We start from the raw sequence: 16,111 nt of genomic DNA, 5'->3' as shown, positions 1-16,111 counted from the left end.
TAATGATAATATTGGAAAGTGATTGTGAGATGGCAATATGGTTTTAATTCAAGTGTCAAAAGTTTTTTAACACATTTAGATACATTCAAACTAATATACTCAATGCCATGAGATATTGAGCTGATAAAACTGTAAAAAGATATAACTCAGTACTCACTGCAGTGAGTGACAGAGAGCGCATTTTCTCGTCGACGAAAACTTGAGGTCACGGACAGACGGACGGACAGACAGACAGACGGACAGACAGACAGACAGACGACGGACGGACATGGCGAGCACAATTAATAGTGCATTTTTTCCATGAATGAGAAAATGTGCTAAAAAGTTAAATTTTTTACCAATGCTACCCCATCTGACTGTAACCGTAATAATGCACCGCCTTTAAGTAAACTTGACTGCTAAATTTACTCTGGCGTAAATGTCAAGTTAGCTCGATTAAATGATTTAGTTCTCAAGATGAAACTGTGCTAAGTGAGTGATTGTTGTGGGGCGTGAAAAAAGGTCTGAAGGATATCTAAGAAATTTATTACGACATTTAGCGAAAAATTGATGACAAAGCGTGCGAATGGCGAGATACTACTGTGCTTCGTTTCTAGGAAATTTGTTGAGATATCTCAGAGCTCAGGAGATGGAAGGTACATACCGTAAGTAATTTTTTCTGATATCAAGAGTTGGAGGACACCTGATGTTTCTCTCATCAAGTGTTACGAGGCACAAAATATCATAATTTCGGATTTTTTTTACTAATGCTGCATGGTATATTTGAAAACTTAGGATCACAATTTGCTTGTTTCACCGTGCCGATATTCGACGGATATGTCAGTGGGAAGAATCGCACATCTCGAATCTGAGAACAAACACTAAAAATCGAAAGTTTTTTGTTTGTACGCTTGACAAATCGTTTGGTAAACTTCTTCTCAATTCTCAACATAAATAATATAATTTATTTTACGTGAATAAACTTGGTTAGCCTTCAACTCTTGCATGACAATAACATTTATCTGATGGCCGTGGCAAATAACAGATGCGTCAACGTATCTTGTAATCGCGCGTCTGGCCAATGACTCGCGCTCGACGATTCGTAGAATACCAGGCCTCAATCACAAGGCCATATCATGGAGACATCGTGACGCCTGGTGCCATCAAACTTCATTTTATCACATGCTCACTTCACATTTATCACATGCTAAAAAAATTCATTCTATAACATTTGTCACTGTAAAAACTTAGTGAACGGCGTTTCAATATTTCTAAATTGAGAAAGGGTAGGAGAGATGCTTCGTAGTACGAAATATATTTCAAAAGCTTTCAACAATCAACTTTTTTATGTTTCAGCAATGCAAATCGAATGTCTTTTGAAAGATGAAAAAAACATTATTACCATAATAGTTTCGAACGTAGTAAGTTGTTTCTGGAAATGCAAATAATTTTTGGAATGCATTTGTCTTTCCTGTAAATGTGTCGAATTGGCTCGCTCTGTGCAAGCCCATTTCCAATGGGTTGTTTGATATTGAATTCATTGGTGAGTATATGGAATGATTGGTAGAAAACAAGCTTCATCTGAACTTTCATATTTTTAGGAATATGTCGTTCAATTGTCATTTATTAAGTCTGTTTCAAAACCCTTAACGGCAGAAAAATTCTGGCATAAAAAAATAATATAATTAAATGAAGAGATTAGATGCATATCTGAAAACATTAAAGGATCTCTGGTATTGGAAACGATATTGAAAATCTTCCGGTTAACCTACAAAAGAAGTCGAAGAAGTGAAAAATGTTCCTTCATTCCTTTCTGGTGCAAAGAATTATGTATTCTTCACAAAGTATTGAATATTTTTCAAGTCATATACAGTTTTTATGCAACTTGCCTTTGAGCGTAGTTGCATTATCGAGTCGCACACGTGCATCTCGTCTTATCAAAAAAATTGCGACCAAAGAGAGATAAGCTCTCCTCAAATACTATCGTTCTTCAGAGCAACTCCTCACTCTATTCGATCATCTCTTCACCATCACAACCAACGAGATGGCGTTGAAATTACTATCAGTCATTCTTTTCGTCGCGGTGCTGAGCATCGACTTCGATGCCTGTGTTGGACAAAGCAACACCAACTTTTATTTCACGTTCGATGACGATTTGCAAGGACTAACGGTGCACAGGGGCACCTGGAAATGGTCTGACATGGCAAGCATGCAGTACAAAATACCTCCTGGTAAAGATGGCTTCGCAGTTTACGACACCCCTCGTGAAGGGGATGAGCTATACTCCGAGTATATTCCACTGGATTACGGCTTGAATTACACCATCACTTTCTTCTTCAACTCGAAGTATGAGCAGGGAACCACGTTTGCTCTACACAAACTCTCCCGTAATGGCGATTACCTTCAACTCATTGCCGACTACACTTATCTCTCCAGCCCCCTCAACAAGGACTGGATTACCGTCTCTGGATATGTGCCACCAGAATCTCACGCTTTGGTAAGAAGGGATAATTTTATACGAATCGTATCTATCAATAACCTTAGTGTTATTTAATGTTTTAAAATTGTGCAATGAATTATTCAACTAGTAACGGCTGTAAGATTTTCATCTTCATTCGACTTGCATTCTGATCATACATTGGGTGATTTGCTCTTGGTGGGAGGAACTTTGTACGAAATTATCTGATCGGTGTTGATCAAACTAAAATAATCAAAACTTTGGGCCGATCTGTTAAGTTTCCGATCTGGGATCTTTGCGTTCTTAAAATTTCTACCTTGTGTAACCTTCATTAATGTTGGGATTGGAAGTGCGCATTTTTATTGGACTCATCATTTTACTAATATTCGGAGCAACTACATGGCCTGTTGCTACTTTTCTTCTATCACTTTACATTTAGGCTGACTTGCAAATTTTGGAGTCCGTTCATATTTTTAAACAAAAGCCTACTCTAAATGCCTCCAACAGTTCATATCCCCTCGAAATTTTGTATAGATACGTTATATGTACTTTATATTTACTGCTCATATTTACTTCATTCTTATTTGTTTTCAGATGACGATTTATGTTTTAAGATCTTCAAAGTCTTTTAAGTGTTATTTTTCGTACTTTTGTTTATTTATTCCTGAATTTTAGGTTTTGAACTGACGTTGGAGCTGGACTCCGAAGAGTTTTCCATTATAAGAAATGGTGAATTTTCTGGCTATTTTCTTTGCTTTTAAATTCTTGACAAGTAATCTGTTACAGCAAACTATGTTGGAAGTTCATAACAAGAAGGCTTTTCAATAGATTTTTTTTAAGTCATAAATTCCTAAGAACGGATCACTCGAAATGTACCAGCAAAGAATTACGTTTCCGTTTAATACTTCGCTTCTGCTAACCGAAAGAACTTTAGAGATATTTCTCAAAATTCAAAGTATTCATTCATAAATGCAGGCAATATATAATTTAAACTTGAAATATCAGACTGATATTTCAACGACTTCAATATTTAGTCGAACGATTCGTAATATTTAGTCAATATATATTTCCTAGAGTTCAGTTCACTCATATTTTCTTACTCTATGACCAACCAATAATAAATACAACTAATAGGAGTTGTTCATAAAAGAACTTAACCTATTTATTTCTTGTATTGCTGGTTTTACCGGAATATATAAAAACCTGATTAAATTGTTATTCTTCCTGCAGTTCGCGTTATTCTGCCAGTCTGAATATTCTAACCCCAGCGGCATCAATGGTTACCTCTGGGGTTGTGCTGTGGACTCAATGAACCTCATCACAGGACCTGACCCAACCTCTACCGCACCCCCCACCACAACCACTACAACTCCCACTACAACCACTACGACTCCTACTACTACTACGACAACAACCACAACTACAACAACACCCACAACTACAACAACTCCAACTACGACAACAACTACAACAACCCCAACTACGACAACAACTACAACAACCCCAACTACGACAACAACTACAACAACCCCAACTACGACAACAACTACTCCAACCACAACTACCAAACCTCCACCGTAAGTATAGGCGCTGACTATATAGAAGTCACTCATGATGGACAAGCATGATAAATTATGACAAACAAAATGGTAAAAATCCGGAATTTCACCTCGGCTTCTCATTTGAATCTTTTTTGTCTGGATAAAATATTAGTGTATTGCTAAATAAAAAATCCAGACAATGTTCCTCAATCATGAATGAGTCGTTTATTGCATCGTTACGGACGACACAACCGTACCGATTTCCATTGCAAATAAAGTTAGCAAGTTAAAGTCAAAGCCTACGGATGCTAAACTGAAATTGATAATTAAACGCGTGGCTAATAAAATGAGGCACGAGAAGTAGAAAAGATACCTAAAGAACTCAAGCCATCTAATCTACAGGGTGATTCACGGAAACTTTGTGAAGTGGAAGCTCAATAAAAAACTAGCATAGTTTCGTTAATTAGTTCCGTTCAACCCGCTGAAGCATATTGACGGGTATGTTGGCGATGGCTTGGCTTTTTTTCAAGTGAGGACAGCCATTGTAAACAATCGATTTAAGATAACTTGCCTGAATGTGCTCACCCACGTAACAATCGATTTCCGATCTAGTACCCGACCTGCAGGACGAATGCGGAACCGAGTAAGGGAAAGCTCGCTGAACAGCGAAAATGAAACGGTCATCAGAACATTAGGCCTCGACAGCAAACGCACGCTGTTCGCTTGTCCAATGCATAGTGGCAACTGACAAGGCGGGACACAAACTTTATGACCTTGCCTTGTATATGAAAGACTCCTAGCACTTTTTCTACAATGGTTGCTTGGCGCGAAGTTCAAAACAGGAAGTTCCCGTTTGTGACTGATATGAAAGAAATTTTATGAAATGAAATTTTATTTGATGAAAGCTTTGGCCCCGAGCCGAAGCTGTGACTTGTAAAGTGGCAAATTCAAATAATGTAATAATTAAAGAAGGTTAAAGCTAAGTAAAGCGTTTATGTTGCAGTCCTGTGATTGACTTCAACTTCACGTCGGGTACCCAAGGCTGGGTGCTGGGGAGCAGCAATGGGGCAGCCTGGAGGCGGCAAAACACCAACGGGGAGTATGCCATTGAAGTTGTGGGGTCACCGGTTATTTCAGGTAAGGTAGCTCGAAAAAGTTTCGAATAAATAACATCTAAATAGTTTCTTCTGACATTTTGGTGCAGATGTCGCGTTATTTGAATGCTAAGTTGGGTCAGTGAATACTTACAATAACGGTCGTTCCTGGGATTATATAATGAAGATCATAGAACTTCGTGATTAACTCCAGTGAAGAAAGAAAATATTGATTCGTGGAAAACATTTGGAGGTTAACGAATTCTGGTAATCGAATATATGTGTACACTGCAGGTAGCAAAGAATTTGCAAGCTGGAAGTTGTGGATTGTATGAAGTATTTCTTTTCTTAATAGAGTTGTGAGGAAAGATGGAAGAAATAACCTTCATGTTGCCTGATAACTCCACAAGTTCATAATTTCCATATTTTGTCATTAGTATGCGAATCGATATTTCATATCAAAAATTTTAACTGATATTCATCATAATATTGGTTCGATCCTGCAAAACATGTACCTACTATTGATTTGCAGGTCGAAATGAGGTTATGATTTTTTTTTCAGATATATAGCAGATTTTGTTTGACCTAAGCAATAAAAAAACTGATATTTATAAATCACGACGTCGTGTCACTATATCTTTCTGTGTCGCTTTGTTTTTGCAGGCGTGGTTTTGGCCACGAGTCCGCGCTTGGTCGTGTGGGAGGAAGGCGAAGTGACCGTGTCTGTGACGTTTAGCATGGAAGGATCTTATGAGTATCCTGCATCCCTCAGAGTTCGACGCTCCTACTCCTACAAGTATGTTCCTACTCCTGCAATGACGCTCCTATAAGTAAGCTCCTACTCCTGCATGTATGTTGCTACTCCTGCAAGTAAGCTCCTACTCCTATAAGTACGCTCAAGCTTCTGCAAGTAAGCTTCTACTCCCGCAATTAAGCTCCTACTCCTAGAAGTAAGTTCCTATCATATATGTAAGTAAGCTCCTACTCACGCAATTAAGCTCCGACTCCTATAAGTAAATTCATACTCCCGCAATTAAGCTCCTACTCATATAAGTAAGCTCATACTACTGCAAGTAAGCTTCTACTCATGCAAGTAATCTCTTGTTTCCTACAAGAAAGCTTCTACTCATGCAAGTAATCTCTTGTTTCCTACAAGAAAGCTCATACTCCTATAGGTAATCTTCCTCCCCTACAACGTAAAGCTGCAAACAGTAAACTTTTTCTCATACCGCGAATAATTAGAGTTGAACCAAAAGATGCGAATAAAATATTATTAGTTTATGGGTGCTTTCAGGTTACTTTCGTGAAATTATTTCCACGCTAATGTGAAAAAACCTCTCGCAAAGCAAACGAGGACTTTTGATTCGTCTCAAACAATAAACGAGAATAGGAGTAATTTTTTATATACTCGCATACTCGTACTGAGAAGGTCATTCAGTCGCAACAAGGGGAAAGTTTTTTATCGTATATCGTAAGAAGCAAGGAAGCGTTTCATCAAAACTGACAATAGATTTAATGATGACAAGAGTCTTTACTTAAACATATAAGATGGATCAATTGCTCAGATAGTTTACACGCTTTGTTTTCATATCTTCCTTTGCGGTTGATGAGGGGATTTGTACAATATGTCGAAAATGAAGGAGCTCTTTTTACAACCGATGATAGATTTGTTTTGGAATGTATCTGCAGACCGTTGTTATATGCATCATTCGAAATCATTTGTTGCGGACTATTTTGTGCTTTTCAGCGCAACTGTTGTCTATGGCAGGATTAATTGAATACGCGTGCATCCATGCAGGGTTCATTTTTGCTTTATATTCCAGAAGACACGGTTTCTGAAAAGAAACCGGTACAAATACAAATTTATTCTAGTAAAAGGGTTATTGAATATACAAACAATATTAGAAAATATTCAAGCAATTACAAAGACTTTCTAAACAACGAAGAAATGTTCTAACATGAGAACTAGGCTCACCAAAATTCGTTCCTGATCTTAGTTCGGTCTGTACTCCGCAGCCGACAGAAGACGAATGAACGCAAAGGTTTCGCAAGACCACAAAATTAAGCTACTATTCTAAGACGAATGTTGCGATCACAACATCATTCGTTTCAAGAAAAAAAACTGTAAAACTAATTTCAAGCATCATTCAACCAAAAATGCTATTATTATACGCTACAAGTATGCTCTGATTAAATACAACCAAAATTAAGTATATTGTCTAAGGTGCACGATCTTAAATCAGAAGTACGGAAAGAATATATTTTTAGACGAAACTGAACCCCCGCACCAATTACTTTACAAAACTGCTTTATTTAAACTGTAAATTGATTCATGCTCAATCAATAATCCACAGTAACTTCGACCCTAATCCCGCAATTTCGATGGACGACTTCGGAACGAACGGTACCTCCGGTTACGTGACCTACACGGACACATTCAGCAACCTGGTGCCCGGCGAAGAGTTCTTCATTGTTTTGGGTGAGACTACTATTATTCAGGAGATTTCAACAAAACTGATTTTTCTGCGCACGTTTATTTCGCTGCACTTGCTGCGTCAGTTCATAATTTTTCGTTAGTCATAATATTGGAGATCCTGGGTAGATTTCGTGCCCATGACTATCGGAATGCTGACTGATGGCATTATGTTCTTGAATATGATCGCACCCTTTCAAAATTTAAAGGCGTACGCGACCCTACGTTAGGGCCGCCTGGGACTCGGGGAGCACGTAAATCAGCTTCTCTAATCCGCTTCGGCCCAAGGTTCGAAGAGCAAGCAGTGTCTGGGCAGCTGGCGAGCTCGGAATGACTCGGCTCGGCCAACCCTTGTCATACTGTCGTGCCACTATAAAGTCGGATATGAGATGCCATGAAGTTAATGTCATGATGTTTTTAGGTTTAATCGCATGAATTAATTACAAATATTGTCATTAAGACCCTTCTCATGCGTTCATCGTAATTAATTCATGCAACAAGGATGATTCTGATAAATAGCTGACAATTTTAGCGTATTGCAACGGTTTAGTCGAATAATTCAACAAAAAAATGAGCAGAAATTTTAGGAAAAACTCGTATATATCATGAAATGCAATTTACATTCTACAACGTAATGATATCATGACGATTAGATAATGATTACAAGATAATAATGCGATGACAACAATATTTCAGAGGGGTCGCTGGGCATTGACCAGAGCAACGTAATCTCTGTTACGGCGCTGCAGCTCGTGGGCGCCTCGCCGTACCCCGTGCCTGAGCAGGACTTCTTCGACTTCCATGGCGGCCTTGTGGGTCAGTAAACGGAATATGGAATAATTTGTAGAGTTCTTTGAGAGGGGGGATTTATTCTCCAAAGTGGGCATGTGTGTCTGTAAAAGGAAGACTATATAGTTTAATGAGTTCTTTATGAGGGGAGGGTGAATTACTTCACCAAAAAATGTGTTCCCTTCCATGGTGGGCTTGTGGGTCTGTAAATGGAAGACTAAATTTTTCCCTTATGTTATTAGCAGGGGAAAATAATTTCTTTCTTTTCCATTGACTTATTTTTTTTAATATAAAGTTTTTTTCCTTGATATATTTTTAGAGACCAGGTTTATTAATACACAAGTAATTGAAGAAAAATATCCGCAAAGCAATTTTTGTACAACGAATTTCAGAATACCCTTGAATTATTATGTATTTGCCGTTGACGGAATTGTGTAGGGAATTTGGAATTTTGAGGTAATGAGCCAGATGCCAATGATATTCAGAAATGCAACATATAACAGATTAGCCTTTGCTGATAGGTGCAATTTACTTACTCAAAATAAGAAAAAATAAACCCTCAGCACATTTTCCTATCGATTTACGCCATAGTACAAGATTATTCATTTCAAAAAACATTTCGTTTCATTCAAGACCATTTTTAGCGCATTGTCTCGTTTATGGAAAAAAAGGGCTATTGTGCTCGTCATATGTCCGTCCGTCCATCTGCCTTTCCGGTTTTCTATTCAACTCATTTGCCAAGTTTTTTTCTAAAAACCGAATAAAATTTTTTTATTCATTGAAGGCTGGTCACAAGGCAACATGGACGGTGGCAGGTGGCAGGTGGAAGACTACCGCAACATAGGCGTGACCATCCCCAAGCCCACTGGACTCAACGTTCTGTACGCCGACAGATTCGACATTTTCAGTGGTTGGTGAATAAAACTATTGTGAACTATATTAAATACTTCGTATCAAATACTTCGCAGGTTTCCCTAAGGTCTCAAGAAAATTAAAAAATTTTCTCTTATTAGTATGATTTGATTGAAAACTCATAATTATTGTCTGTAGTCTGTCTAACTAGCAGTCAAGTCAACACCATAACACGAGAGAGCAGCAGATTAACCATTGTTACCGGGCTGAGGATTCAAAAGGGCAATAAACAATTTCAGCAAAATTGTTCGAGCATTTTCTTTCTGGTTTTAACAGAATATTTTTTTTCTAATTTAGTTTACAAAAAAATTTTGATAGCAGAATAAAGTTCTTGACAAATTGGATTCATTGATCTTGCCATTGAGCAAACAAATTGCCCCTCATCAGTTAAATTTTATTAAATTAAGCGTGTGAACTGACTAGACAATATTACCTGGTGACCGTTACCTGTTCTAACAAACATAGATACTATAATTGTACTCAACCACCAGGCGTGATGACCATCGAGTCTCCTCCCCTCTCCACCATCACCGGCTCCAACAAGACAATCAGCGCCCGAGTCTCGGTTCGAGGCAGCGACGACAACCCAGTATCTTTGAGGTGATAGTAATAGTCATAGCGGTATCAGCGTTGGATAGGAGAAATATGGCCTGTTGATAATGCTTTATATCACAGAATACTCGCAGCTAGGTGGGGTTTCAAGCCCGCAATTTGCTGCTCCAATTCGACTGTTTCCAACGACCCAGCTACATAATCGATTTTGACTATAACTGTCACAGTAAGCAGGTATTAAACCCGCCACTCACTGCTCCAAATCTTGTTATGTGAACCTTAAAGCAATAACATAACATAACATAACATAGTGATGTCGGCTCTGAAGTGTAGGCCTGATGTGGCCTGTCGCCGATTCTTTTCCATTTCGTGCCTTGTTCATAGATCTAAACTCGTGTCATTTGACCGGATCTTTTCATGACTGGCGATAGTTTGAAGAAGCTACTAGACTTCCACCGGGTTCGATAAGGCTGTCTCTTATACACATCTAGATGTGTATAAGAGACAGGGTTTAACCAAGAGCCGTTTACGTATAGCCATATAACTCGCAAATGAAGGCAAAACGAAAAAATTGTAACAAGTTAAACATCACCGTTGCTGAGGTAAGGTATTAAAATACTAAATTTCGTTCAAATCTGTTCATTAGTTTGGAAGAAATTTCTTGATTACTGCGAAGTTAAGCACGTATTGCTGTTTCAATCACGAATGAAACTCGCGAACGAGGGCACAAGCGAAAAAATTTTCAAGAGCTAAACATAACCGTTCGGTACTTAGGACTGTAAATTCAAAATTTCGTTCGAATCTGTTCAATAGTTTGAAAGAAATTCCTTGATCACTGTGAATTTCGGCCCGTATTGCCGTATAAGTATGGCAAAATTTGGAAATTGGTCGAGAGACCGGCTGCGAGTCCGGCCGTTTATTTGTCGGAGACATAAACCCAGGGGTGGTTAAAAAAATATAACTCAGTACTCACTGCAGTGAGTGACAGAGAGCGCATTTTCTCGTCGACGAAAACGTGAAGTCACGGACGGACAGACAGATGGACAGACGGACATGACGAGCACAATAGTGCATAAAACGTGAAGTCACGGACGGACAGACAGACGGACAGAGAGACAGACGGACAGACATGGCGAGCACAATAGTGTATTTTTTTCCAGAAATTAGAAAATGCGCTAAAAACAGATCTGGGTGAAAAAACCATCGCTGGGGAGTCATGTGCTGCACGTGCTGTGCAAGTACAAATCGTTAAACAAACGGAACTTCTGACTTCGACTTCGGACTGTCGCCCCCCTATCGCCCCCCTATCACCCTCTTCTTCTTTACCGCCCCCTAAAATCTTTCCATCGCCCCTAGGGGGGCGATATCGCCCACTTTGGGAACCACTGGCTTAAACCATGGATGATGAAAAAAGTGCCTGTAACTGGCCGTGGACTAGCTCATGAACGTTGGGTCAGAATGTAATTTAAACTTTTCGAACAATCGAGACGATGAGAGTTGCTTGCGGTCTGTGAAGGCATTTTTAACTCTTCATTCTAATCAAATCATCAAAAATAACATCCTAGATATTAAATCCTCATCAATATTCATCGCGATTCGAAAAATTTAGATGCGTGTTTCACTCTTTCATTAATTGCTGTTGAAATGACTTTTCCAGCTATTTAACTACCCCGAACTTTCATAGTTTCATAGAAACATAATGAAAAATTTTATTTCTGAAATGCCTCTCTAGTTAAATAAATTCTTTTGAGCAATCTTGTATAAAATTAATCATGCACTATATGCGGTTCATTTCAAACTGTAAGAAATCAGATCATTAGATACATCATGCATTGAACTTATCTTCATTTGGCCTGATCTCCAGCAATATTCCGTTTTATAAGCTAATAACATTATAATAAGATGCGTATGAATGCAGTAGCTCTATACAAAGTAAAATTAAGTAAGTAAACTCTGCATGAAGTAAAAGTAGCTCTATATAAGTAGCGATTACGTTTCAATAGTTTTGGATGTCAAATCCTACGTTTATAGGTTCGAACACCAACGTACGTACGAACGAGTTCGATATTGCAGAATTGTTCATCTATATACAGTACATATGCAGCAACCGAAACATGGTAGTATAAGAAGCAGGCGGCCCCTCGTTTGTAAACAACCTTGAAGTACCACTCGAACTTTCGCTGATGGTTGTAGGGCGGCCCGCCCGTCAGCTTTCAGCCCACGGGCGCTATTTCGCCGAGATTTGGGAGTATCGGCCAATCCGCCGCTTTGCGCTTATAATCGCCTTCCACGGCGATAATCGCGCGCGCCACGGCCAAGATTTTTGACTGGGAAGCGCCAGAGTGCACTCATGCGAACAGCCAGTTAGTCATATAATAAACGAAATATCCTCAAGTCTTAACCAAAAATCACAGATGCGTCCTTCTATCACTTACATGTAACTAAATTTCCCCATTAGGGTTGACAACAAAAACTACACGCACTTAATTTTCATGACCGTTCGCTATATATACTCTAAAGCACGATATGCGAGAGCGCCCACAATTGAACATTATGCAAGGAGCTCAGCCAAGCAATTTAACAATATGAATGTCTATTTAGTATCTCATGCACAGGTGTGACCGTGCCTAGGTCTAGTCCTTATATGTCTTATTGCTATAACCGACTCACCTCAAATATAGGCCTACGTAATAAATTTCCATGGGCAAGACATTGTAGCGCCTGATTTCTTTCATCTTGAATGCCGGAACTTAGGGACAGTGATAAATTCTCTATGTCTGATAAACTTTAATAATTCTATTCTAAACATCCATTCGCATTAAAAAGAAAATGAACAAAATCAAACTATTACGCACTGAACAGAAACGAGTTTAAACAATGCTTCGCAGATGAAAGTTTTTTTTTATTTTTATTTTTGCTGAATTATGCCATGAATACGAAAGGTTGGCAGTGAGTATTGCTAGAAGGAGTCACTAAATCTGTCAGTTCTTCCTCCCGTGGGAACGAAATTAGGTGTCAACAATGTCGCCATATAGACACCCGCCACTACTCGCCACAAATTAATTTTAAAATAAATAAAATTGCCTTAATTTCAAATACATTAAAATTTATCTGCAGTTAATGGTTTACTGACGTATCAAAAAGTTGATTCAACGGTTGAAAACCATGAATTTTACATTGATTTATACCTAATTATGACTGTTCGCTCGAGGGCAGACGATTGAAAAGCGATAGGAATTCTGTTCAGACGTTCCGTGACGACAGCACGATCAAAAATTATTAGAGTTAAATATCAAATACTGTTAAATGTTGGCATATAAATATTGAATCTGCCATCTGTGTGAAACGAACTTCTTGCGTACATATTGTCAAGATAATAGACATAAAGAAAGCTGGACCCAAAAAGTTGACCTGCTTCAATCTGTTTAGCGTAGAGAAGATTTTAAGTAAAGTTCGTTGAAAAAATTATTAAATGCGAGGTCAGTCATAATTAACACAATCACACTGCTGAATTAGGAGTTGATGGTTGTGATAGTCACTCGGCGCTGTCAGGGCTATTCGCCGGATAGTCAAAAAAAGTCCCATTTAACCCCGTCTAAAAGACTTTTCACATCGTAAAGGAGCACTGGGCGGCGGACGGGCGTTGTCATGAATGCGCACTAATACCGATGTGAGCATTCCTCTGTTGTGGATAACGCCCGCAATTGTTGTCACGTACCGCAGTATCCTTCCGCAGTGATTATGGTCGCTGGCTCAAAAAACTCCTCAAGCTCAACACTTTCAAAACACTTCACGAGCATGACGTCGGTTCAGGGGTAAGGAGAGGCATCGCTATTAGCATTAATTAACTATGTATACGAGTCCACAGGTTTCATATGATAAGGAAAAAATAATTCCATACTTTCACGAAAACCAATTAACCACAGTATCCTTCCGCAGTTTCTTGTAGATATTACATTAGGATCGGATGATATTGCTCTTGAATGTAATGAATTACTTGATTTCAAGAAAGAAATTTACCGGTCAATGATACTTATTGGTCAACTGCTGCAATGTATTATAAATAATCAGAAATCGGTTTGCCCTATCGTTTTCTTTAATTTTAAAGCGTAATCTTTAATTATTGCTAAATACAAATCAATAGATAGTTAATTCCATGAATTTCTAAATGCATGATTGCTCTTTCATTGCTCCATTTCTGATTAAATACTTATTATTTCCATGAATTTAAACAAACATATCACCTATTTGACATCCCGTATGCGTCTTCTGGAACCGCGTGTGTATTTCATAGACCAAAAATTGCTATAGTGTCACCATTAAGTCGTATTTATCAAAATATCATTAGTATTTTGATGTATTTTATATACAATTTCTTGCGGCAAAATTTTACGTTCCTACGAAATGATCTTCACAAATAAACGTCAAGCTATTTAGTTAACAGAGCCCAATAATGTCCAGGTTTTCTCTTCCTTCATCCCATATCCAAATGAGAGACCCGCGCATGAAAGAGACTCCGTCTATTCTGCGTTTTGATGAAGTGTCTCAGATGAGCCCCAGCGTTACAATAAATAATGACTCAAAAGTTTCCCTGAGCATATAAGCCTTCCCAGCCAACGAGCGTGTAAGTAGGTCAACATCAATACGTTCCTCACGCGATAACGAATGATGCAAATGGGATGCCGTTGAAGGAGCAGAGATTAAGAAAAACTGTTATTCTTTGCTTTACAATTAAAGATTTTGGAATATTTCTTGCACTATCTCTTAGCTTATGAATGAAAAATGTTTTTCTACGAGCATTATTAATCACGATTCCGAGTTTTCTAAGAATGCTCTTTGTATTCAGCGATTTACAGAAAAAGGCATTGAAAGTAAATCACGTATTAATTTGATTACTCTTCTCTTCCTTATTGCGTAGGAAGGGGGTTGGGACGTTTTTTTTCACATTGGCATGCTCAGCCAGAGCTGACCCGGATGCGTGGACGAACCCTAAACATGAGCAGCTCAGTGCCCGCCATAATCGGGACCAGGCTCTCGTAGCTGTTTGACCAGGGATCGAAATGTTGACCAAAAAGCGGACATAGGGAAGCTGATTAACGTGTTCCTTGAGTCCTAGCTGTTCCCTATTTTAGAGTCGCCCCCAGCTCTAAATTTTGATGGAGAAGTTAGTACAAAATAATTGTATTGATAACTACTGATGGAGCTCAAAAAAGGCTCCCAGTAGAAATACGTGCAATAAAATAGGTTCCCCAGGAAATAACTGTTAGAAATAAGGTTCCCACTAGAATATTTTCACTGGGAACCTTATTTCTAACAATTTCCAGGGGAACCTATGGGAACCATATTTTATTGAGAATTGGTTGCTAGGAAACAAAGGTTCCCAGTAGAAATACGTGCAATAAAATAGATTCCCCTAGGTTCCCCTAGAAATAACTGTTAGAAATAAGGTCCCCACTAGAATATTTTCACGGAACCTCATTTCTAATAGTGATTTCTAGGGAAATCATATTTTATTGAAAACTAGTTGCTAGAAAAAAGGCACCCAGTAGAAATACGCGCAATAAAATAGGTTCCCCTAGGTTCCCCTGGGAATAACTTTTAGAAATAAGGTGCCCAGTGAAAATATTCTAGTGGGAACAGTTATTTCCACGGGAACCCATATTATTGCACGTATTTCTGCTGGGAGCCCTGTTTCCTAGCTAATTCTCAATAAAATATGGTTCCCCTGGAAATAATTGTTAGAAATGAGGATCCCAGTGAAAGTATTATAGTAGGAAGTTTATTTCTAACAGTTATTTCCAGGGGAACCTATTTCATTGTGAATTAGTTGCTAGAAAAAAAGGCTCCCAGTAGAAATACATGCAATAAATTAGGTTCCCCTAGGTTCCCCTATAAATAACTGTTAGAAATAAGGTTCCCACTAGAATATTTTAACAGGGAATATTATTTCTAACAGTTATTTCCAGAGGAACCTATAGTGACCTATTTTATTGCACGTATTTTTACTGGGTGCCTTTTTTCTAGAAACTAATTCTCAATAAAATATGGTTCCCATAGGCTCCCCTGGAAATAACTGTTAGAAATAAGGTTCCCACTAGAATATTTTCAATGGGGACCTTATTTCTAACAGTCATTCCCAGGGGAAACTAGGGGAACTTTATTTTATTGAGAAATAGTTGCTAGGAAAAAACGTTCCCAGTAGAAATACGTGCAATAAAACAGGTTCCCCTAGGTTCCCTGGAAATAAGTGTTAGAAATGAGGTTCCCACTAGAATATTTTCACTAGGAACCTTATTTCTAATAGATATTACCA

At 38.4% G+C, this 16,111-nt stretch overlaps 1 protein-coding gene across 1 annotated transcript; it reads left to right on the top strand.

The window, feature by feature from the left end:
• Nucleotides 1-1,986: 1,986 nt before the first annotated feature.
• On the top strand, nucleotides 1,987-9,873 carry LOC108670789 (flocculation protein FLO1). Its single transcript, XM_018158282.2, has 8 exons — nucleotides 1,987-2,476; nucleotides 3,668-4,014; nucleotides 4,982-5,115; nucleotides 5,736-5,868; nucleotides 7,427-7,551; nucleotides 8,242-8,361; nucleotides 9,119-9,244; nucleotides 9,738-9,873. The coding sequence occupies exons 1-8, from the start codon at nucleotides 2,024-2,026 to the stop codon at nucleotides 9,848-9,850; spliced, it is 1,551 nt and encodes a 516-aa protein (XP_018013771.1). The 5' UTR covers nucleotides 1,987-2,023; the 3' UTR covers nucleotides 9,851-9,873.
• The last annotated feature ends 6,238 nt before the right edge of the window (nucleotides 9,874-16,111 follow it).

Source organism: Hyalella azteca, unplaced genomic scaffold (genome assembly GCF_000764305.2).
Source record: "Hyalella azteca isolate HAZT.00-mixed unplaced genomic scaffold, Hazt_2.0.2 contig5219, whole genome shotgun sequence".
Taxonomy (NCBI): domain Eukaryota; kingdom Metazoa; phylum Arthropoda; class Malacostraca; order Amphipoda; family Hyalellidae; genus Hyalella; species Hyalella azteca.
The sequence above is the reverse complement of the archived record's forward strand: the minus strand, read 5'-3'. Positions and strand labels throughout refer to the sequence as shown.